At 27.8% G+C, this 25907-nt stretch overlaps 2 protein-coding genes across 2 annotated transcripts in view; one reads left to right on the top strand and one right to left on the bottom strand.

Moving 5' to 3' along the window:
• The window catches only part of LOC105203969 (tRNA-dihydrouridine(20) synthase [NAD(P)+]-like), a 523658-nt gene that overhangs the window by 162483 nt on the left and 335268 nt on the right, over window positions 1-25907 (top strand). The window lies entirely within an intron of this gene.
• Window positions 1-25907, bottom strand: part of LOC105203338 — a 27159-nt gene extending 1252 nt beyond the window's left edge. Inside the window, exons 1-15 of the mRNA XM_026138935.2 lie at window positions 25804-25907; window positions 25637-25683; window positions 24375-24570; window positions 24106-24271; window positions 22937-23115; window positions 22111-22266; window positions 21811-21974; window positions 20156-20508; window positions 18737-18851; window positions 14980-15112; window positions 12465-12604; window positions 12032-12229; window positions 1068-1217; window positions 449-606; window positions 150-366 (exon numbers count right to left, since the gene is read on the bottom strand). Coding sequence (XP_025994720.2) covers window positions 150-366; window positions 449-606; window positions 1068-1217; window positions 12032-12229; window positions 12465-12604; window positions 14980-15112; window positions 18737-18851; window positions 20156-20508; window positions 21811-21974; window positions 22111-22266; window positions 22937-23115; window positions 24106-24271; window positions 24375-24570; window positions 25637-25676 — 2365 coding nt within the window. The 5' untranslated portion in view covers window positions 25677-25683; window positions 25804-25907. The remainder of the gene's footprint in view (window positions 1-149; window positions 367-448; window positions 607-1067; window positions 1218-12031; window positions 12230-12464; window positions 12605-14979; window positions 15113-18736; window positions 18852-20155; window positions 20509-21810; window positions 21975-22110; window positions 22267-22936; window positions 23116-24105; window positions 24272-24374; window positions 24571-25636; window positions 25684-25803) is intronic.

The following is a 25907-nucleotide window of genomic DNA, read 5'->3' as shown; positions in this document are numbered from 1 at the left end:
TTTTACTTTTAACTAATTATTTTTAAAATATATTAATAATTTTTTTCCAAAGTTAAAAATTTATTAATTTTATAAATCATTAACTTTAACTTGATTTAATTGAAGGAGATATTACAACTCTGTTTTTCTATAAGTTTTTTTAGGCTTACCTGTACATTGAAAATTCGTAATTGAAGAATTACTGGGTGTACGTGCATCTATTGCTAGATATAGTGGATCGCAAAGATGTATTAAGCCAGCATCACCACAAGATACTTGAATGGCATGTTCATTGTTACTTATCGGTATGCAATTATCTGTTTTATTAATATTTATAAAATGTCTGGCTGAACATATTTTCAGATTACCCGAACTGGATCCTTCAATCTAAGAAATATTTATTTATATAATATTTATAAAAAGATAACATATACAATCATATGATTCTTTATGTAAGAAAAGAATTTACCTTTATAACGCTGATATGATCGCTGTCGGAAAAGAAATAATTAGGATGCATCCTGTAAGAGACAACCGTACCAGGTTCAATATAATCGATAAACGAATTAGAAGATCCAGCAGGAGAATAATTAGCTCCACATTGTGTATTGATTAAGCGTTGCGGTACTGTAACAATTTGTCGAATTACATTATAGAATTACGATAGGTTTTAAACAAAATCTTTGGAAATCGTTGAAAATTTTCCTTAAAATTCTTTATATAATTTTTCAGAATGTCTATATTTTCAGAATTTTTGTACGATTGTATAATGTATTTGTATAACGTTTTAAAAAATGTCTCAGACTTTTTATACGAAATCTTTTTTAAATGAAACATTTTTTTAGTTAAAGTGCTGAGAAAATCTACGTTTTTCCTAGAATTGTTTATACATATGTGTAAAATATTCTAAAATATTTTAAGATTCTTCATTCTTCATTTAAAAAAAAAAAAAACAAAATCTGAAGAAGTTTTTAAAAACATATTTTTGAGAAACCTTTCTATAAATTTAAAATACGAAAAATTTTTAAAAGTATTGTGATATACGAGCATTTTTTTACCAAGAATAATATCGATAATTTGTTTTTTACCTTGTTTTATTCTCGAAATTAAATCCATCATTGTTCTTGAACCTCCTATATCATCAGAAGTGGTCGTGGAGAATAAGTCACTTGCTGGATTACTTACAAGTTCTTCCCATCTGTCTTTCGATCCATAAGTCAATATAAGTAATGTGGCATCTGCAATAATAATTGGTAATGAAGTTTCATTAACATTCATTAAAAGAATTTTCCATCCTGTCACGCTATTATTTTAGGTTTCTAGAAATTTGTTTTAAAAAATGGATAAATAATATTTTTCAAAATCACTTTCCAGATAGCACACAGCATTCAAAAAGAATTCAGGTTTATGTCACCAAAACTGATTGTGAGTTTATTTTGAAATGCAAAAAGAATTCTTTTCCTGACTTTTTCTTTCTTTTTCAGAAAAAAATTCTTTTTACATTACAAAATGAACTCAGTATTGGTAATATAAACTATCTTTTATTAATTTTTCTTTTTTTAATCTTTTTGAATTCTCTGTGCTATCTGGGTTTTCATTTTTTATTCATTATTGTTTTAAGATTAGTTTCGTATTTTTCTTTTAATAACAAAATATGAATAATAATTTATTAACAATTGATCTATTACATCAATTTTTTTATTTATTTATTCTTTGTGCGTCCTAATGTTATTGATTTCTTGTGTTTTTCAATCGATCTATGTGTCAGTGACAAATTGTTAGCCATTCATATTGGTTGCTTTTATATTATATCACATCGAGTTCGTAACTTTTTTCAATTAGTGTGAATGCATAATAGTTTTCGAAGAATAATTTTGTTTTGTGTACTCCTTCATGGCATGGATCGGTGAGTTCTCAACGGTTTTCTTGTCCATGATTTAATTTAACATCAAAATTTAACTTCAGAATCATTTAATCCGATTAATAGTCACTGGTTCTTTCAACCATGTCAACGCAACATCATCGTCTTTTTGATAGTTACTCCTTGATTCTGCCACGGACATTACTATCAGAAAATATATTGTTATGCTGAGAATGGCCCGAAACGGAGCCGAAACGTTCACGTAATTGAAGAAATTAATTAAAAGACAATTGTGCACCAATTAACTACCGCGCGTGTACTCTCACTAGCCCTTTAAAGTTTAATTTTTAACAATTTTGAGAGTCTATAAACACATTTATTTTTTTATATAAAAATTTTATTAAAAAAATCATTAAAATTCCATGTTATTGATTAACTGTGCATCAGGGGTGTCTTAAGCGGGATGCAAGGGGTGCAAGGGGTGCACGGCAGGGCTTAGGGAGCAGTAGCTATGTTGGATTTTTTTTTTAATTCGAAGCCAGCCAAAATCTTTTTTACTAATATTATAATGTAAAAAATTTTAACACTAACAAGGAGTAGGCAAGAACTGTAAAATGCCAAATGAGATGAATCATGGTTCATTCGAAAGGGGAGAACAAGTATATTAAAAGTGTAAAAGAGTTAGCGTGAATGGGCCTTACTTTTTAAGAAAATTGCAATTAAAGTTTAACATTTAGACGTTTGTACGTTAAGTACTAGAATCTTGAGCCACTATCTAAGAGAGCGTCTGAGAAGGCTTTCTAGCGTTACATTTTTTCCTTTGTGGCGGACCGGGTTCGAATCTCCGCAGTATCAAATTTTTTTTTACCTTTTTTTAAACCTTTTGCTATTATATTTTACAATTGCATTATCTTTAGTATTTTTTAAATTAATTAATAATAATGTACTTACATATACTAATAAAATGAAACGACTTTTTATTAATAAAAAATTAATAAAAATGTTTAAAAAATTATTTATTATAATAAAATTATTTATAAAAATTAATAATTAGGCCTTAACGAGCAGATTTATTTCAAAAAATAATATACTTTGTGAGTTTTTATAATATTATAAATTATAAGAAGTTATAAAAATTATAAGATGTTATAAATTTATAAAACGTTATAAATTAAAGTGTATTATTTTTTGGAATAAATCTGCTCGTTAAGGGCTAATTATTTACTTTTATAAATAATTTTATTATAATAAATAATTTATTAAATATTTTTATTAATTTTTTATTAATAAAAAGTAGCTTAATTTTATTATTATATGTAAGTACATTATTATTAATTAATTTAAAAAATAATAAAGATAAAGTAATTGTAAAATATAATAGCAAAAGGTTTAAAAAGGAAATTTGATGCTGCGGAGATTCGAACCCGGTTCGCCACGAAGGGAAAAATGTAACGCTAGAACTTAGCCTTCTTACAATAAGTAGAGTAAACAAAAACTCGAAAGTGTTACAAAAATATAATTTTTCCTTTAATTCATATACAGTTGTAAAGTAAATTTACAATTGTATATGAATTAAAGGAAGAATTTTGTATAAACGCGTCAACTCTATTATTTGTTCTGTACCTTTCTCTTTTCGTCGCCGTATTTTGTTTCAAAGACTGCGTAATCGCCCGCTGCCGTCGCACCGCCGCAAACCGTGAGCTTGCGACGCCTCAGATATACGCGGTTTTCGCTGTGTGCGTTATCGCTACGGAATTGTATTGTGTTTGGCCGAAGATTTGTAAAAGGATACTTTTTTTGTAAAAAAGTTTACTTTTTCCCTTCTTTTCTCTCTGGACATTTGCCCTCTAGTGTAGATATATTACCATTTATTGGAGCATTATTTTACGAAGTATCATCAAACAACTGTAGAATAAAAGGTAAATTGTATTTGTTTTTTTTGTTTTTTTTTTTGTAAAAGTATATAGTTACCGATTTCGGGAAAATTTTTCAAAAATCTATAAAATTTTGAAAGTACAGCAGTTGCGATAAATGTTAGTAACATAATTATATTACATAAACTATTTATTTTATCTACTACATATGGTCGCGACGCGAAGCGATTTTTCGAAAACTTTTGTTGCATTGAATCATTAAGAGAAGATGTTTCCTAAAATCATCTTCCCGCGTCGCGATCATATCTTTATGCATAACAATCTCCAAATTTCGGTAAGTCAGAGAATGTACAGCAATTACGCATTGTTTCTATTCTGTTATTCATTTATTTGATTATACTAATATAGATATTATTTTTGTTATTATACTATTTATTAGATAATTATAGATGACTGATGGAAGAAAGAGACTTTCAATATCAAAAACGAAAATTGAAAAAAGAAGAAAACGCAAAAAAATATATAAGTTCGATCAAAAAGTTTCTTCAGTCAGGCCCTTCAACGTCCTCCAGTTCAGATACGAATCTAATATTTGAAGAAGACGCTGCAACAATGTCGACATTAGAAACAGCATCAACAATAGTCTCAGCTTCGACATCAGTCACTGAACTGTCTAGTAATGATATTTCGGAGCCGTTACTTAGTATCGATTTATTGATCCTGCTTTTTGGCCACGTATTATGTCAGATAATGTTAAATTGTCAATAGTTGAAATAAGGCCAGTACAATTAAAAAATATAAAGTTTCCAACAGATGAGTCAAATCGATTTTTTTCAGCTGCATATTTTTTTAAAAAGCTCGATAATAACGAATGTCATACGGGATTGGCTTCTCAAAATCTAGTAATTCTGTATTATGTTTCTATTGTAAGTTTCATTCAATAACTCTGTGAGTACATTTAATGATAAAGTAAGTTACAAAGATTGGCGTTATTTGTCTAGGAATCTAGAGGCGCGGTCGCGACTCGCGTCTATGTAGAAAAATTTTTTTTTTTATGAAAGTCGCAGACCGACCCTCTTTTACGCGAGTCAGCAAGTTCCAAGCACGCGAGATTATCAGATCTCAATAACGGCTAAACCGATCAAGTTCTGAGAAGTCTCAAACGATAGCATGGCCCCGACTTGTATAATAAAAGTGTTTTTATTTTTTCTCTCCGTGCCCTACGAGCGGAGATATCGCGACGCAAAGTCTAAATATTCTACATTTCATTTAAGAAACGTCGTCGTCGCCCTCAGGAATTCTCCCTTTCATATTTTCGACACGAGTAGCGCTGGCATACATCAGTCAGCCGTATGCGGTACTTGTGGTGTACTTGTGGTGTATGTGGTGTAGTAATTCTTGTCATCATCATCATATCCGTCGTGACAGGTTCTTTAACCTGATCTTTATTCGTCAGTCATTAATCTTCGTAAGAGTCTCTGACTAGCTTTGTTTTATTCTTTTTTATTGTAAATTTATATATTTTATTATAATTTATTGCAGACATAAGGATTGCATTGAACATTGAGCTACAAAATAAATTATGATCAGAAATATTTAAATAGTCCGTCAGTGGAGGAGACAGACATTGCGCTGCAAATAGATAATAAAATATCACAAGAACACGATGCCGATATTGAAAAAAATATAATATAACAATTGTCAACTTTAAACAATCCGTTTTTCATGAAAGCTATGGAAGAGTACATGTCATGTGAATTATATAAAAACGATACGGTGGATGCTCGTATAATACTCATAATTCCAAAACAAGGTCAGATACATAATTTAAATGTATATATATATATATATATAAAACACTACAAAACGCGTGATATCAGTACAAATAAATTACCTTTTCAAAAAAAGGTAAAAAAAGCGCCTATGTGTGTTGCGCGCAATTTATTTTGAAATTGTGTAATCTAATAAAAATGATATACATTTATAAACAAAAAAAAATGTGTGAAATCTTTTAAAGTGCGCTTATTATAAAAAGAATATACTTTTTCTACAAAATTAAAGTAGTCGTATTTGTATTTTCTTTGAAAAACATTCCTATTCTAACCCAACCGGTAGTATCTTCAATTTTTATACAAAACCCACGTGGTACTATCTCTGTATTGTTATTGAAAAATCTTCGTATTTTAAAAATTCAAGTGATAGCATTTTTAATTCTCATTGAAAAATTTTATTCTAACCCAAGTAGTATTTCCTTAAATATTGTGTAATTTAATTCAACCTAAATGCATTTTTCCAAAAAATCTTTTAAACAATCAAAGTACTATTTTTGTATTTCCATTGAAAAATCTTTCAATTTTAATCCAAGTGGTTGTATTTAATTTTAATAAGTTTCAATGGAATATATAACATTTAATTTAAAAGATTAAAGAGGAAACGGTACAAAATGAGAAAATTTTATTGAAATAAAAAATTTTTGATGTACAAAAACATGGCGCTGCTAGATAGGAAAAACAATGAGAAGAATTGAATAATTTCTGTACAAAACCTAATTGCTACTATCTCTGTATTGTCATTGAAAATCTTCCAAACCAAGTGGAATTTAATTGAAAATAAATAATATATTAAAATTTTGTAATCTAATTTAACCTCAATAATTTATATTTTAACAGAATTTTTATTTTTTTAAATAAAATTCTAGTGGTATCTTAAGTTAAACTTACAATAAGAATTACTTAAATGTTAAAGAAACTAAAACTTATTTCGCAAATTTTTTTTATAACGCATATCTTACAAGTGTTACATTTATTGCGTTCTTTCTTACGTCTTTTCTGCTTTTTCTATTTAGCAGCGCCATGTTTTTGTACATCAAACATTTTTTATTTCAATGAAATTTTCTCATTTTGTACCGTTTCCTCTTTTAAATTAAATGTTATATATTCCATTGAAACTTATTAAAATTAAATACAACCACTTGGGTTAAAATTGAAAGATTTTTCAATGGAAATACAAAAATAGTACTTTGATTGTTTAAAAGATTTTTTGGAAAAATGCATTTAGGTTGAATTAAATTACACAATATTTAAGGAAATACTACTTGGGTTAGAATAAAATTTTTCAATGAGAATTAAAGATGCTATCACTTGAATTTTTAAAATACAAAGATTTTTCAATAACAATACAGAGGTAGTACCACGTGGATTTTGTATAAAAATTGAAGATACTACCAGTTGGGTTAGAATAGGAATGTTTTTCAAAGAAAATACAAATACGACTACTTTAATTTTGTAGAAAAAGTATATTCTTTTTATAATAAGCGCACTTTAAAAGATTTCACACATTTTTTTTTTTGTAAATGTATATCATTTTTATTAGATTACACAATTTCAAAATAAATTGCGCGCAACACACATAGGCGCTTTTTTTACCTTTTTTTGAAAAGGTAATTTATTTGTACTGATATAGAACAACATGAAAAAAGTACAGCACATTTTCAAAGTGTGAGGCAATATGTAAATTTAAAACAAAATTTAAAGGAAGAAAAAACTATAGATTGCATAAATCAGGCCTAGATGGATCGTGAAAAAAGAGGTAGATGGCAGTTATATTGAAAGAATTATATACGTTATTCAATTTTTAGCCAGACAAAATTTAGCTTTTAGAGGGCACACGGAAAAATTGTTTGAAAAAGATAATGGAAACTTTTTACAATTAATAGAAACTATTTCAAAATTTGATAACGTTACAGCAGAATATTGATCGCATTGAAAAAGTCCAACACCGCAATATGCCTCATTATCTTGGTCATAACATTCAAAATGAACTAATCATTATAATAGGCAAAAAAATTAAACAAACTATAATTAATACTCTAAAACATTCCAAATATTATTTTGTTATTTTGGATTGTACACCAGATATCAGCCACTAGGAACAAATTATGGTAATTTTTAGATTTGTTTATTTAAATCCCTCAACGAAAAATGTAGAGATAAGGGAGCATTTTCTTGGATTTTGTCCTATTTTACTGACACGACGGGACAAGGACTAACAACGTTTTTACTGGACTTTTTAAAAGACTTAAATATTAATATTAATAATATGCGCGGCCAAGGCTATGACAATGGTGCTAATATGAAAGGCAAAGGATTGGCTTACAAAAAAAAATTTTGGATATAAATCCAGAACATTTTATGTACCATGTGCAGCACATATTATAGTTTCAATTTATTGGAGTATAAATAAGTTTCCGCCGTTTCCCAAAAAATGGCGCCACTAGTATGTTATGGTTGAAATTGTCTGTTGTAAAACGTTATATCGTAAGGTTGGACATCTGGCAACAACATAACCTTAAAATATTAGCGATTTTGTATCAGCATCATATATCTTTTTTCGTGCGAAAATGTCGAGTTTTGAGCCGAATAAGCGTCATTTGCGGGAGCTTTTGATTTACTTTAATTTGAAGAAATCTGCAGCCGAGGCGCATCGATTGCTTGTAGAAACATATGGTGAGGCTGCCTTAAGTGAGAGAAGTTGCCGTGAGTGGTTTTACAACTTTAAGAACGGTGAATTTGACGTCGAAGACAAAGAACGTAGCGGAAGGCCGAAAGTGTACAAAAACGCGGAATTGGAAACATTATTAGATGAAGAGTCATGCCAAACGCAAGAAGCACTTGCACTTACATTAGGAGTGACTCAACCAGCAATTTCACATTGCTTAAAATCATTGGGAATGATTCAAAAACAAGGAAACTGGGTTCCATATGAACTGAAGCCGAGAAACGTTGAACCCCGATTTTTCACATGTGAAATGCTGCTTGCCAGGCATAAACGAAAGGGTTTTTCGCATCGTATAGTCACTGGTGATGAAAAATGGATCCACTACGATAACCCAAAGAAGAAGAAATCGTGGGGATCACCTGGCCATGCTTCAACATCGACAGCCAAGCCGAACATTTATGGAAAAAAGCTCATGTTGTGTATTTGGTGGGATCAGCTTGGTGTCGTGTATTATGAGTTGCTCAAACCGAATGAAACCATTACTGGGGCTCTCTACCGAATACAATTGATGAGATTGAGCCGAGTACTCAAAGAAAAACGTGCCCACTACTACTCCAGACACGACAAAGTTATTCTTCTGTATGATAATGCTCGTCCACATGTTGCGGCGCCGGTCAAAACCTACCTGGAAACACTCAATTAGAAAGTTTTACCCCATCCGCCGTATTCACCAAACATTGCTCCTTCTGATTACTACCTGTTTCGCTCGATGGCGCATGGCCTGTCTGAGCAACACTTCATATCATATGAAGATACAAAAAATTGAGTCGATTTGTGGATAGCTTCAAAAGATGAAGCATTCTTCCGACGCGGTATCCGTATGCTGCCAGAAAGATGGGAAAAAGTGGCTAGCGATGGATACTTCGAATAAAACATTAGGTACCGTTGTTTCACAATAAATGCCCAATTTTTGATAAAAAACGGCGGAAACTTATTTATACTCCTAATAGTTATAAATGATGCAGCAAAAAGTTTGCTGAAAGTTACTAATTTTCTTTGTTATTGACCAAGAAATATATGTATTTTTTTCGGGGTCAACACCGCGATGGCAAATCTTAAAAAAAGAACTTTCTACTTTAACTTTAAAGCCACTGTCCGATACACAATGGGAAAGCAGAATTAACGCCGTGAAAACTCTTTTCAATTTGGAAATCACTTATGATGCTTTGTTTTTTATTTTATAACTATTATATTCAAATAAGGACAATACCACAAAGAACTTGGCAAATTCTTTAATGTCAAAAATAAAGTCATTCAAATTTGTTTGTTTATTAGTAACTTGATATAATATTTTCTTAAAAATTAATATTGTAAGTAAAATAATGCAAAAATCAACTGTGATACTTCCAGAGGCTGTTAAAATGTTAGAAGAAGTAAAAAAATACTTGATTGAAAGGGTTTAGCTTATACAGAAATGCTTAATAAATCAAAAGTTATTGCTGAAGAATTAGATTGTGGGATTAGTTTTCCAGCAACCAATACTATGCGACCCAGGAAACAAAGGCCTATGTTTGATTATGAAAGTAGAGATGATGCTATACAAAATCCAGAATTGCACTTTAAAGTTAATTTCTACTTTTTTTTTATTAGACACCGTTATAACTAAACTAGATGAAAGGTTCGAATTACTAACTGATCACAATAGTTGTTTCTCTTTTTTACACAGCCTTGACAGTTTAACAAACTTAGATTCGAATGATAAATTCAAATACTGCGCGGATTTACAAAATAAATTGACAGATTTTGGAACTAATCATTCCAACGTAAATGCAATTGATTTAAAATGAAATAGAGATTTTACCGACCTATCTATCGCTTCATCGCTTGATATTTTAAAATATTTGTTTAAAAATAACTTAATTAGCACATTTGCAAATTTATCGGTTGCTTTATTCATTTACTTAACATTATTTAATATTGTCACTGTTGCTGAGAGTGAAAGATCATTTTCTAAATTAAAAATGATAAAAAATTATTTAAGATTAACTATGACACAAGCAAGGCTATCGAATGTAGCTATAATAAGTTTTCAAGATTTTAATTTTAGATACTTGATTTTAGATACTTTCTCATTGTTTTTAAACTTGAGCGTATTATCATTCGAATGTATATATGTACACCCAAGGACTTTGATTCTGTCCATGGGGAAATTTTCCAAACTGAGAAGTCACTACTTTCTACATACTCGCGTTTCATGATTAATGAAACGACTAGAGCTTATTGGTCGTTACGTTAATCATGAACTGTAAGTATGTAGAAAGATAGCGACTTCTCAGTTTGGAAAATTTCCCCATGGACAGAATCAAAGTCCTTGGGTGTACATTCGAGTGTTTTTTTGTCATTTAACTTTTTGTTCGGTTGGTACACACTTCAAATTGTGTAAAGTTAAACAACAACATGGGATTTTGTTATTATGGTTTTTAAAAAACAAAATTTTTATATTGAAATATTTCTTCGATAAATCGATTGTCTAAAGAACAGTGTTTAAAAACATCAGAGATGTTATTCTATGTTTGTTATTTAATGTTAAACAAGAATAAAATAATATTTTTAATAATATCTCTAAAATCTTTAAACAAAGAAAAATTTTAAATCAGGAAAATTTTGAACGATGGACAATTAAAGATATATACTCTTTTTTAAACAAAATACTGTATTTTTTAAGCTAAACCGATTTTTTAAAAATTGTTTTTAGGCTAATCATATTACCATTTTTTTTCTTCTACCGGTTATGCATCAATGCGTCATATTTTTATAAGTTATGTTCTAAGTAATAAATATTTTCTTACTTTGAGTTCAGAATTTGTTAAACAACACTTTGACGAATACAAGTTCCAGTTTCAATATAAAATATTGATTATAAATAAAGTTATTCAATAAAATGAAAATGGGTGCCACATTATCCTTTTCTCTTCTATAAAATAAACATTTTGAAACTTAAAAAAATAAAAACTAATTATAAATAATCAAAGTTTTTTTTCTTTCATATATCCAAGTACTTACTATCTATTTAGAATACTTTTGAATATTATTAAATTTAGAATACTCTTGAATATTATTAAAATGTAGGGAATGAACATCTTAAGGTGATGCTAAAGTCGTCCTTTTTTACCGACCGAACGTTAATTTTCGGGCATGCCGTTCTTCTAATTGCATTTACAGATTTAAAAATCCTTTCCCACAATTAAAGTATAGACAGTAATGTATAATGGACGCTATATAAGGATAAGGAAAACAAAGAAAATTGAGAATAATTTGTCAATTTTTTTCGTTTTCATTATCCTTATATAGCGTCCATTATACATTACTGTCTATACTTTAATTGTGGGAAAGGATTTTTAAATCTGTAAATGCAATTAGAAGAACGGTATGCCTGAAAATTAACGTTCGGTCGGTAAAAAAGGACGACTTTAGCATCCCCTTAAATTAACAACATTATTTATACAATAAGCAAGATTTTACTTACGTAAGTAGACGCGCGCGGCACTTTGTCCCTCAAAACGTGTTTTAATGTTTTTAAAGCGGATAAAAGATTAATTACTTGATAAGAAAAAAATGTGAGAACTACGCTATTTTACGGTCGAGATGTCAAATGAGAAATACAGAAGGTCGGTAATAAAAGAAAGAACTGCATTACCAATGATTTTTCAGAAAAACAAATTTTGCGGCATTCAGTGCCGTGGCGCGCTCACTTAAGGGTTAAGAGAGAAACATAATAATTTCAGAGTTTTTATAGAAATTGTATAAATTAGAGATTTACCTGGTACTTTCTCTCGCATATCCGCGATCTGTTCTTTACAGAATTCCTTGTCGGAATTTGTAAGAGATGTTGTATAAGGAATAATTAAAACTACATCGGATTTCCCGTTTCCAAAACCAGATCGTTCATTGTTCAGTTTCTGGGTTTGCAAACTACGTAATTTTTCGAGTGACTGAGGAAGATTAAAGCCGCTGTGAACTAAAAAAAAAGTTATTTTTAATTTGAATCACTTATAATAGGATGGCATTGTGACTTGTATTCAGAACGCACTTATAAGCCTATTAGTGCGTTTTTTTTTGTAATCTATATCGTTCATTATACATGAAATAAGATGACAAAAAATGACAAAAAAGCGCATCTTTATAACATCTTTATAACTGCGTGTTCTGAATACGAATCTGTATAGATATTAATATATAACGTGCAAACATACCACTTTCATAATTTGTCATATTATAATAACCAAAGTCTAAAATACTGTCGGTAGTATTCAACATGATACTGCCGTCATGACCATTCATAATTGTGAATTGACTGTTGTATCGACTTATCTTGATATTATCCAAGATGTCTCTATTAAGAGAAAAATAAAATACATCTTTTTGTAAATCTTTTGGGAATGTCTTGTTCCACATGGGTTTGTGACTTTCTATACGAAACGAGGTTTATCTCATCGCAAACTGATAAAACAGGACGTTCATAGACCTTGTTTTGCTCCTAATCAGGAGCAAATTATTGGGGAAATTATCAGACTGATGTAAAATTTTGTGCTTTAAAGTGTATAAGCTGATGTTTTGATAAACTCAAGGAGAATAGAGAAGACAAAATGTCTTAATTTGATCAAAAAGTGATGTTAAGATCAATATGCTGTCAAATTGATATTTTGACTTTTTTGTTTTTCTTGTGAGGTAATAAGCTGACGTTATTTTGACGTCAAATTGTCACCCGGTAAGCATATTATGCGAATATTATACAATAATAGCATTCGGATTTAACGATAATTTTGAATAAGTGCTAAGATCATACGTTAGAATGCAGCAGTTCTGCAGTCGAAATAAAATCTTTAAATAATATTCGTCAAAAATTATAGATATAAATCTAAATTTTATAAACATTTTACAATTATTTCAAAAATTGTTGATTCTTTATTAAAAATATTATCACGTTGAATGTGCAATATTTCATACAGCAATATTTCTACATTATAATTTAAGGATAATTGTGCATTGTTGTAAACATTTATTTGGATTAATTATACTTCTAAATGTTTTATATATAACAGTTATTATTATTCTTATAAATATTAGCTATGATATGTGTAAAAAATATTAAAAAATATTTTTCTTAATCATTGAACAATTTCTTTCCAAATTTAATTTTGCAAACATATCACTAAGATAATTCGCTATATTATCATAGTTTTACCAAAATACTATTTCAAAATTAATTGAACAAATAATATTATCAATATTTTAGAAAAAGTCAATACTTCTACATCTATTTTTGTAAATGTATCTATATAATTGCTGATTACAATTTTTATACAAGATTTCGTCATATAATTTAATAAATGTCCTATCGGGGCATCAAAGACAACAAATAATGTTAGCTGCTATCTCGAAAGTTTGACTACTTTGACCCTCCCCCCTTCTATATTTTCTAAACCAATACTCGGCTTAAACAAAAAACAAACGAGATATTTTTGCAATCACTCATCTTTGCGTTGTGCGTTTAACTCTTAAACACACAAATGAGTCTGAGAGATTCCATATGAAGTTTCGAACGCTTGCTGTGTGAAAATGAAATAAGATAGGAGGTTTGGATCAGGATGTAAAAAAAGTTTGAAATTTTTATTTATGATTGATATGGTTGATTAACTTTTTTGGTTAACTAGAATTCGAACGGCACGGCAGCTAAGTTTTGTTAAGATCTGTGGGACTACCATTGTGTGTGAGTGAAACTTTTTTGGGAGTGATCTTATGTAAAAAAACTGGACAAAACACAGGTCCGTTCGCGTGTGTTACTTTGTCTAAAGTTACAATACTATATTGCCGTGGAAAAAAGAAACTTCTAAGCAGGGTGCAAAATATATTATGAAATATACATCAATTTTCAATTTTTTAGTTAATCAGAAATACCTCATATTCATCTTGTTATGTAAGTTTTTTTTTAATAGAAATGACAATAACATAATTTTTTTTTGAAAGTATGACTCTTTAGCTTTAAAATGCCGTATTGTAAAGTCCTTAAAAGTTTTTTGTTGCAAAGATTGATTTTTTAAAGGAAAAGTGGAGTTTCGAACAATTTTTCATTTTTAGTAATGGTTAATGGTTTTTCTTTTATAACTTCACAATAAATCATTTTTCGGCAATGCTGATTATGCAGTCACATTTCTGAGATTCTGAACTTTCATTAAAAAGACAAAAATTGTTGAAAAATATTGATTGTATTCAAAATTATAGCTTCTCAAAGTTGACAAAGTCTCCTAGACCCAAAAACGTATTTCCGTATTTTACAGGATTGGTGTGTTTAATGGTTATTTTTCAATATTCTATATTTCCAATAAGCTAAGTTAGATTCGTTTTGCGGATAAATCGTTATATACCGTTTATTTTATATTATTTCTTTTTAGTGCATTCTGAAATTTAATATTTAAAACTTACGTGAATTTTTTGTGATTATGTATATATAATAATTGAGGAACGTTAAAAAGAACAAATAATAAATTAAATTTATTTCAAAGCTGCACTAAAAAATTTTGTAATCTTAATTAAAATTTTAAATAAAGTTGCTGGAAAAAAACCGGAAATTTTTTTACGAAAACTGAGTAAACATTCAATCTATTCACAATGTCAAAGTTTTATCATTTTTTAAAATTCCGATTTTGCGATTTTTTCTTGTATAAGACAACTTATTTTTGTTTATATTTGCATGTAAATTGTACTTACGCAAGCATTGGTTGTATCACGTTGAAAGCCCAATTTGTATCGAGAATAATTGTTAAATCGATAGCAACCTGAATAACATCGTTGAAAAATCCTGTTTCTGTGTCGGAACACGATAAATCCTTAGTCATTGAATCTAAAAATTATGTTTCACAAGTTCATTTTCCATTTCAAAGTATTTTTATTTCGCAAAATACTAAAATATATATCAGGGTGGGGAAAATTACTTTTTATCCAAGCAGAACAGGGGGATATCACGATGTCAAAATAATGTCAAAGTGACTGCAAAAAATGATCAAACCACTTTTCGATAAATCAAACTTCCCAAGCAGAACAGGGAGTCATGACGATGTCAAAATGATGTCAAAGTGACTGCAAAATGATCATTAAAAGTCACTTTTCAATCAATTATGATTCATTTTGATGTCATTTTGACACAATTGTGAATCACATTGATGTCGTTTTGACTTGTTGTTCTGCTTGGGTTACTTTTTGATCAACCACGATTCACTTTGATGTCATTTTGATGTTATTGTGACTCGTTGTTTTGCTTGAGTAATAGTAACTCGTTACCATTACTCATTACTAACAACGAGTTCAAAAAAGTTACCGTTACTAATTTCTGATTCTGAAAAGTAACTCGTTACCGTTATCATTATTTAATACATAATAAAAACAATTCATTATCTTTTTGTTATTTTATTAAAATAAGATTGAGGAAAAAATTTACTTTTTTAATATTTTGTTAACATATTAATAAAAATAAAAAAATGTATCTTAAATTTGCAGATCCACAAACAATTAAAAAAAAAAAAAGATTTAAAAATGCTTAGAATGCAAATAAACAATTTTGGTTTATATTAAATTTATAAACAGAGAAAAATTTATACTACTTCGCACATTTAATATCTCATCTTGTATTTCAAAATGTTAATATAATCATTTTTAAATCAAAATTATTCTTAAAATATATGCGGCAATAATGCCATGGCGAAAAAAAGCTTATTCAAGCTCTATACAGACATTATACGACGCTCTAATTTACGCTTCTTAAAGAATTCGATTACGCTTTCATCATTTTCGTACACTTTTCTTACGTTCTGGTGTTTTAATTAACGGTTTACGTTTTCTTTATGCTTTATTTTCACCAAGGTATGGATCTATCATGGGGGATTTATGATGTTTGAAAACTATATTTAACTCATCAAATCACAGGAAATCATGTGTGCTTTTTGATTTTAAATCCTTGTAATATGAGTCCTAATAAAAATTTTTAGACTGTAATTAAGGATAAAAAAAATTACTCTTTAGAAAATTTAACCGGCAATAGTGAAACGTTTGGAAAAAAATATAAAGAATGAAAGTGAAGGTAAAAAAAGTGATGTTTTTTTCCTGACAAATATATTCAAAACTGATTCGTCTATCTCGTTGAGTAAATAAATCGATGTTATTATTATTTTTTATATTAACTGTTTCCAGATAGCACAGAGAATTTAAAAAGACTTTAGAAAGTTTTAGATTTATACCATCAATTCCGAATTAATTTTGAGATATAAAAGAATTCTCTTTTAAATTTTTGAGAATATCATATTTACGACTTTTGGTATTATTGCGATTAATATTAATACTTGTGATTGTACACTTTTACCCGCCTCGGCTCTCATTATTATAGCCTAATTTCCAATTACTAATTGTCTAAACTAAAAAACATTTTTTTTTATTTTATTCTTTTCAACTTTTATAAAGGTACACGGCAATACAAACTTTAATCTTAAACATAAAATTAATAAGTCTATGTCAGTTACGGCGGTTCTTAATGCCGAATAATAATTTTTAATTTTTACAATCTCAAACTTATTTAAACTGCGTGCTGCATATTCGTCGAAACACAGTCATGAAACCAGAATATGCAATATTAATGCTTTAGAAGCATATATAAAATCCCCCTCTCCAAACTGTAAAGAATTTTATTGCGAAAACTAATACCTTAGCTAGGGTTCGAACCTGGACTTCCCATTTCGTGGTCGTCGTACCATTTCGACTACTGAGGCATATTATTATTATTGTTCAATCTTAAAATCTTTAAACCATTAAAATGTATAAAAAAAGTTAAAAATAACTTTTTACTCAACTAAGTTATACTTCTTTTCACATATCCAAGCAAGAAATAATAACGGAATTGATGTCATTAATAGACATCGATTCGACGTCGAAATCATCAAATTGATATCATTTCGATATTGATTCGATAGATTATTTTTCGTTAGGAAACATCCTCTAGAAACTATAATTCTTATTATGCATATGTATATCATTCAAATCACAATTATCGATTTATTAAAAAAGATAAAGAACGAAGTCATTTCTTAATTACATATTTATCAGTAAAAAGCCCAAGGTCACTTATACTTTAAATACAATTAATGATTGGAAAATGAGAGTCAGCGCGGGTAAAAGTGCGCAATCACAAGTATCGATATTAAATTATTTATTCAATTCAAAATTATAAAACGAACGTTTCGACTCTCTTTGGAGTCATCTTCAGCGCAACAAAAAATAGTAAAAGTAATATAAATAGAAGCCATCATCACCGAAAATGGGAAGCATTCAAGTCGCTAACGATTTAATAAATCTGTAGTGGTATCTTTAATCGTGATAGTGTCGCAAAAGATGATTTAACTATATAACTGTCGTATAATTATTTTGGATGTCAAAAAATTATTTTAATTAAGAGTGTATTTATTCATGAATCCCCATTCGGGTCACTTATCTTTTACCATCACTTTCAATCTTTATATTCTTTTTCCAAATATTTAATCCTATTGCTGACTAGATTTCCGGAAAAAGCAACTATTTTTATTCCTAATATCAATTGCAATTTAAAAGTTTTGCTTAAGTTCCGAGTTACAAGGATTTAAAACCGAAAAAAGCATAGGTATTTTCTGAGACTCATTGGGTTAAGTCTTAACAGGGTAAGTTAATACATTTTTTTAACTAAATTAAGTTAAAGTTAATGCTTTATAAAATTAATTTAGTTACGTTAAAAATTACATTAACAAACAATTAACTAGTTAAAAATTATATTAAGAGTAAATTAATTCAAGCTAAATTAGAAATTAATTTTGAGAAACATTATTTATATTAAATTACAAAATTGTAATTTTTTAAAACCAAATTACTCAAAACAATTATAATATAAATCGACAAAATTAATAATTTATTTATAAATTAAGTTTGTATAATATAACAAAGAAATCTTATTTCTTATATGAGAATGTATTTTTCTCTTGCAATTTTTTTCTTATACGTAAATAAATTTTTAACTAGGGAAAAAAGTTAATAAAATTAAAATTAATGTGGTTCAAAAATAACTAGTTAAAATTAAAAAATAAATCATTAAAAATTAACAAAGTTAAGTTAGAAGTTATTAACTCTTGACTTTATTAATGAACTTTCAACTCTTTACTAGTGAATACCCAATTCTGGGTCTTAAATATAACAACGATAAATATTAATCGGTGAAGACTAAAGATTAAGTATAATATATGTGGAAATTATGTTATAAATATGTTTCAATGTAAAAAGTAACGATAAAAGTAAATTTGTTACCGTTACTGAAAAAATGTAATTATGTTACCGTTAAAGTTACGAAAAAAAGTAATGCTGTTACTATTTCGTTACTAAAAATAGAATTAACTGTAATGAAATGGCGTTACAAGTAACGAGTTACTTCCTAACTCTGCTAAATATTAATACTAACCACCAACATAGAGACCTAGCTCCTCCATTGCTTGATTTGCAAAGTTCTTCATCTTATCGTCACTTATTGTAGCTCTATGCAAGTATTCTTCTAAGACCAATGAAGAACTGAACGTCTGTAAATAAAATGCAAATTTTTTAATTTTATTCTGATAAAAAACTTGAAATTTTTATAATAATTTTATAGAATTTCGATATGGAGTAAAGTTGCCGATATCGCACCAGCTCTTAAATCACACCTTGTGTTGTAAATTCAACCACAATACTTGTACACTTTTTATGGGATTATTTAAGAAATACATAGCGTTATCATTACGTTTTATTGTACTCAACATGTTAAGAACAATAGAAATTTTGTTATTAATATTTATACAAAAATCTTAATTTTATTACGTTTTTCGACTCATTTCATAGCTTGATTGCAAAAAAAGTAAAATAAATAACCTAAATTTTGATTTGTAATGGTCACAATATTATTATAATTAGATAAATAAAGTTTTACAAAGTGCTTTAGTTTCCTAAATCGCACCATTGTTTTGACTTTCATTGCGATTTAGGAGACCAGTTGCCTAAATCGTTTTTAAAAAAAATTAAGACAATACATAAAATTCTGAAAAAAATAAATATGAAATGAAAGAAGAAATCTTGTATTTTATTACGACGTGAAAAAATTGAAAATATTCCTTATAATTTCTTAGTTTTAAGCGTTTATGTCAAAAGTGGTGCGATTTCAGTAACCTTACCCTAAATTTCAGAACTATTTAGAATTTTTGTATAATTTATAATTTTTAAACAATTTTTCAGATTTTTTGTATAAATTAAAATACCTTCCAGAAGTATTGAAAAAGTCTACATTTATTCTAAATTTTTTTATATAAATTTGTGAGTTCTGAAATATTTTCAGATTTCAAAAATTTTCCAGTTGTAAAAGTTTAAGGGATATTTTTAAAATCTTTAAAAATTAGTTTTAGAAATTATATAATTTTTGAGAATATCTGTACAATTTTTTATTTGTACTTTTTAGAAAATCTTTTGATTCTTTCAAATTATTTAAAATACTTTTCAAACGTGTTAAAGAAAATATATCTTTTCTAGAAATCTTTACAATACATATGAATTCTGAAATAAATATTTTAAGAAATTTTATTATAGGATAAGCATTTTGATTCTATAATTTACAAACTTGTAAAATTTCAAGTTTACGATATTTTTCAAAAAATCTTCGTAAATGTAAAATATGAAAAATTATATAAAAAATACACAAGTTTTTTCCGTTAGAGCTGATTTATAATTTTTAAAAATCTAAAAGTTTTGTGTGTGTGTGTGTGTGTGTGCGCGCGCGCGCGTGTGTGTGTGCACGAGCGCGTGTGTGTGTAAGTGTGCTAAAATTAATTAGTTGAACAGAATTACGCAACATTACCTGTTCAGCCATTACATCTTTTGGTATGGATGTCTGAAAGAATGATCTGCGATTACATGCCCTAATCGCAGGATTGAACAATCCGCGGGGGTTATAATATAGATCCAAAATCTGCGACAATCTTAGTTTAGGCACTCTGGAATATAAGGCTTCGATTTCACTAGCGAGAATTAATCCATCGATGTCGCCCCTGATCTCTGCTGTGGTAAATTGTAACTTTTCACTGGATTTCAGGAAATACCAACGAGGTATAGATGACGAGTTCCACATGCCAGATGCACCTACGCTTAACTTGGTATTTTTAGGGCCATTGGTTATAGGGCCTTGCATTAAGGTAACTTCAGCTAAATCACCTGTAAATATATGAATTTTTAGATCTCTCTGTTATAATAATTAATTTTTTGTCAAAATTACATTTTTCTAAATTCTTATTAAAATGTCATTTTTTTTCTCATTACGTGCAGAAAATGATCTTTTCAATGAAATATATTTAAAATTTTGTTGCATATTCGTTAAAAGTTTATCAAATATAATTAAATGTCGTTTTCATTGAAATTTTAGAAGAATTTTATTAAAATTTTTCTATTAAGGAATTTTTTAAAGTATATTTTATATAAAAAGGAAAAGAGGAGTAGAGGAAAAGAGAGTAAATGGCACCTATTTTTATTTTATTGAATGACTTTGTTTATAATTAATATTTTCTATTGAAACTTGAACGATTACATTCGTCAGAGTGTTATTTGACAGATTTTAAACTCAAAGTAATGAAATATTTATTATTTAGGACGTGACTTATAAAAATCTAATGCACCGCATAATCGGTGGAAGAAAAAAAGTGGTTGTAATATGGCTACCCATAAAAATAATTAAAAAAAATAGTTTATTTTAAAAGAAACACAGTACTTTGTTACAAAATTATATATTTTTAATTTTCCATTGTTTAGAATTTTCCTGCGTTCAGAAGCTTTAGAAATATTATTAGAAATTTCATTAAAAATATCATTTTATTCCTGTTTTACATTAAACAACAAACATAACATAATGTTTCTAATGTTTCTAAACACCGCTCTTTAGAATGACAATCGATTTATCGAAGAAATATTTTGATATAAAAATTTCACTTAAAAAACCATATTAACAAAATTTCATGTTATTGTTTTAACTTTGTATAACTCAAAATGTATACAGCCGAATAAAAAGTTAAATAACAAAAAAACACTTGAGTGTATGTACCTTCGTGTGATAATACACTCAAGTTTAAGAATAATGAGGAAGTGTGTGTAATTAAAGGTTAAAAGTCTACCTTGAAAAAGTTTAGAACTGTTCAAAAGTAAAAATGCTTTATAACAATTGTCAGTCATTATGTATTGGCATATTAGCATCATTAAAAAACGGTAGGCTACTAAACGAATAACTCCATAAGCAATTGTTAGAATACGTCACCTAATAACGGAAATAATAAGAGTAGCCATTTTGTGTATGCGTGCGTGCGTGCGTGCGTGCGTGTGTGTGTGTGTGTGTGTGTGTGTGTGTGTGCGCGCGCGCGCGTGTGTATGTGTGTGTATGTGTGTGTATGTGTGTAAATGTGTGTGTCGACAGTACGCTCTTCTCCTCTATAGAATATTAATCCGAGAAAAAAATATTAACGCTTTTACCAGCTATGGTTGCAATCCATTTATTATTCAATGATAAACTTGATAGATTTCCCTTTCGGTCTGGATCCTTCTCATCGGGAAACAATTCTGAGAATGTTACAATCTCGGGTTGCAGCCCAGCAGCTATACCAGAGATTAGCGATCCGGCAGAAACTGGACCCCAGCTACAATAATTCATTAAGACGCTCCGTTGTAGTGAGTCGAAAGTTGTATAGTAAAATTATTCAAAATAAAAACGTGTGTGTGTGTGTGTGTCCATTTTGCAAGTGCAGAAATCGCATATATTAAAAATGTACATACGTAGTTTTTATAACACCGTTCTCCACAGGACATTTGCTGTGTGATATTTGCTGCTCAAGATACCGAGCGACCTTCGGATGATTCGGTGGCCATTCCGGATACAAGGAGTTTGGATCATGTTCGGTAACTCCATGTTTGTTATTTGTAATAACATCGCTGTGTTTATAACAAAAATTTTCAAAAAAATTAGTACAGACATATTTGACACGTTCAGAAAGTATATTGTATATAATAAAAATTTCTAATAAAGATTTTTGTTTAGAATTCTTTATACAACTTTTACATAAGAAGTTACATAAATTTTAGAATTATACGTAAATTAAAAAAAGGGAGGATAAACTTTTATACTTCATTAATGTTTTTACATTATAATTTGCGTTTTTATAATCATGCCATACTCTCACATAGTCTCTTTTTTAAATTATAATATTCAATTTTGAGAGACCTTTATATCATTACATTTACGAGAATTTTCAGAATTTTTTTTTTTTTAATTTCTGTGTAATTATATAAAATTTTAAAAAATTTCTTAGATTTTTTATTAAAAATTTTGGAATACATTTTTCAGAAATATTGAGAAAGTGTATTTATATCCTTTATAGAAATATTTTTACATAATAGGAATTCTGAAATATTCTAAGATTTTTAAGTTTTTTTATTGTATACTTTCTGAAAAAGATTTATAATTGTAAAAGTGTTTAAAGTACTTTCTCAAAAATTTTTATATATATAAAATGTGAAAAATTCTTGAGAGAGATTACGTAATGATATTATGTGGTATTATAAAAATTTTTTCATATTATACATATAACATTACACTATTTACATTTGTTCAGGTGACAAGGTTTCTACATCATCGTGTATCTCTAAATTTGCCTTAGGAGGATAATTGCTAGACACACTTCTTGCAATTCTATAGGCATTGTCAGCGTATCTACATGTCTGGCTTTCGTCTCCTCTGTGGTATACTTCAATGCTGCTAGACAGCATAAAATGAAGAGTACACTGCAAAAAATAAAATGCCCATCAGATAAAAGTATGTATGTGTGACGTTTATATACAAATAATATAATATAAAAGATTGAACTTTTGAAAGCTCCCTGCTATATTTTTATACATTTAAATGGTCAGAGTTTTTATAACGGTTCGGTAAATTAATATTTTTTAAAAACTCAATTAAGTTAAAGTTAATGGTTTAACAAATTAATTTAATTGCGTTAAAAATTGCATGAATGTAAGACTAATTCAGTTAAAAGTTACAGTAAGATTAAGTTAAATTAAAAGGCAATTTTAAAAAGCATTACTTTTATTAAATTTTAAATATTATATATTTTTTTAATTAATCAAATAATATAAGGTAAGGTTTTAAAAATAATAAAGTAAAAAAAATGTATATCTGAGTTATTGTTTATGCGTGAATTAATGAGTGTATTTTGTATTAATTACTTTATATGTTACACGTTAGAAACAATGTATCAATTTAGATAGACATTTTTTAATATTTCTTAAAAATTAGTCTACTACTAAATAACAAAATAATTGCAATCATCAATTAAATTTAATATTTTATTTGTAAATTAAGTTTAAAATTATAAAGAAATATTGTTTTTTTTTTACATCTTACATAGCACACTTTATCCAAAAGACGTCTTAGGAATGTACGGACGTCTTTCGAACATTTCATGGATGTTCCTAGGATATCTGAGCTGTGTGAGATGTAAATAATGATAATGCATTTTTCTTTTACAATATTTTTCTTATATAAGTGAATTTTTATCTGAGGAAAGTTAACAAGTTAAAGATCATGTGCTTTGGCAATAACTAACAATAATTAACAATAATTAAAGTTAAGAAATGAATAATTTAAAATTAACTGAGTTAAATTAAAAGTTAATAATTTTTAAACCTTATTACTTAATCTTTAATACTTTAATACTTTAATTAGTTAGTACTCAACTCTGCGTAATACTTTCATTAAGTAGCACTTAAGCTTACCCTTTCAATAGCGGTGAGCATGTTGAAAGAAGGATTATTGTCAGTTCTGTCGGGTATAAAACGAGCTATTTGTAAATATTTCTGAGCTTGGGCACCTGCTCTGTAAGGTAATACACCAGACTGCTCTACTACGTATGGATTTTTTTCTATTCCATCTTGACGAAATCTGTATAATTTTTAATGCCAACTTTAGCAACTTTAAATGTTGAAACTTTTATGTGAATACATTTTTTATATATAACGTTATCATAACAACCATTTATTTTTACCTGTGCATAATTTTAACAGTTAAAGTACGTAAATCCATTGAGTCTTTTGTTCCATTCTCGATTTTTTGAAGAATCGTGATTAATGTGTTCAAAGTATGGGGCAATCTATTATCTTTTTCTAAAAGATATTTATTTTCATAACATTCTCGAAGCGTTGTTGGAACATTTCGATAAGCAATTTCTTGTGCAAAAACGCCTAAAATAATAATATGCATGCTACAAATTAAGTCATATTGTGTGCAAAATTATTTTTATGTATATTTTACTTATATTCACATATATATCATATTTTAATTTTTTTATAAGTAATCAAGAAAATATAATAAATGTTAAAAACTATTTAATTAAATTTTTACAAATGCGAAAAAACATTATAATACATAAATCAATTTATTAAGAACTTTGTTTTAAACTTGTTTTATCTTTAAATCATTTTTAGTAAATATTTGTAGTGAAAAAAATTCTCTCGTGACATTTTAATATTTTAAATATTTTCGTATCTTAGATTTATGAAGACTTTAATTAAAAAATTTTTATAACATTTTAGAATATTATATATATATATATATATATATATATATATATATATATATATATATTTCCAAGAATTTGTATATTTTAAATTTATATGAAGATTTCTAAAAAAATCTTAAATTTACTCAGATTGTAAGTTTTCTTCGGAAATTATAAAATTAGTAATCTTAGAATATTTCAGAATTCACATATAGAATTATATTAGAAAAAAATGTAATTTTTTTCAACATTTTCAAAGTACTCCAATTTGTATAAAAAAAGAGAAATTTTCTAAAAAGTATAAAATTATATATAAAAAAATTTTAAAAATTTATATACTTATATAATATACAAAATATTTTGAAAAATAATATAAAAATTACAACAAAAATTTTTGCTAGGAAATTTTTGAAAAGATATCTTAAAAACTCAAAATTTTATAAATTATTTTCAGAATTTATGGAATAAAAAATCTTAAAATATTTAAAAAATTACATCATATATAAAAAATTGTAAAAAAGTCAGAGTTTTTTTAATATTTCTGGAAAGTGTTCTAATTCGTATAAAAAATCCGAGAAACTTTCGAAAGAATTATAAAAATATAGAAAATTTAAAAAATCATATGACCAATATTAAGAAAATTTTTCACTAGAAATATTATACAGCAAAATTAATTATTTATTTTTCATTAGAGATATTATACAACAAAATTAATTATGTATCACAAATTGAAATAATAATTTTCTTACCAAGGATAAATAGGATAATCCAGAACAATAACCTAATCATCTTGCAACTGTAAAAAAAAGATTGAGAAATGTAGAGCTGTCTTGTTATCTTGGAACTGATATTTCTATTCAAATTAATATTGTTGAAAGAAACGTTTTGTAAGCTCATTCACAAATGGAATACTTACCGGACTCTCGAGCTATTGCTGTTTTTATGTGAAGAAAGACACGGTATCCCTTCAGTTTCACTTAACAAGGTACTACACCACACCTTTTTAGAGACATAGTAACA

This window comes from Solenopsis invicta, chromosome 8 (genome assembly GCF_016802725.1).
Source record: "Solenopsis invicta isolate M01_SB chromosome 8, UNIL_Sinv_3.0, whole genome shotgun sequence".
Taxonomy (NCBI): Eukaryota; Metazoa; Arthropoda; class Insecta; order Hymenoptera; family Formicidae; genus Solenopsis; species Solenopsis invicta.
The sequence above is the reverse complement of the archived record's forward strand: the minus strand, read 5'-3'. Positions and strand labels throughout refer to the sequence as shown.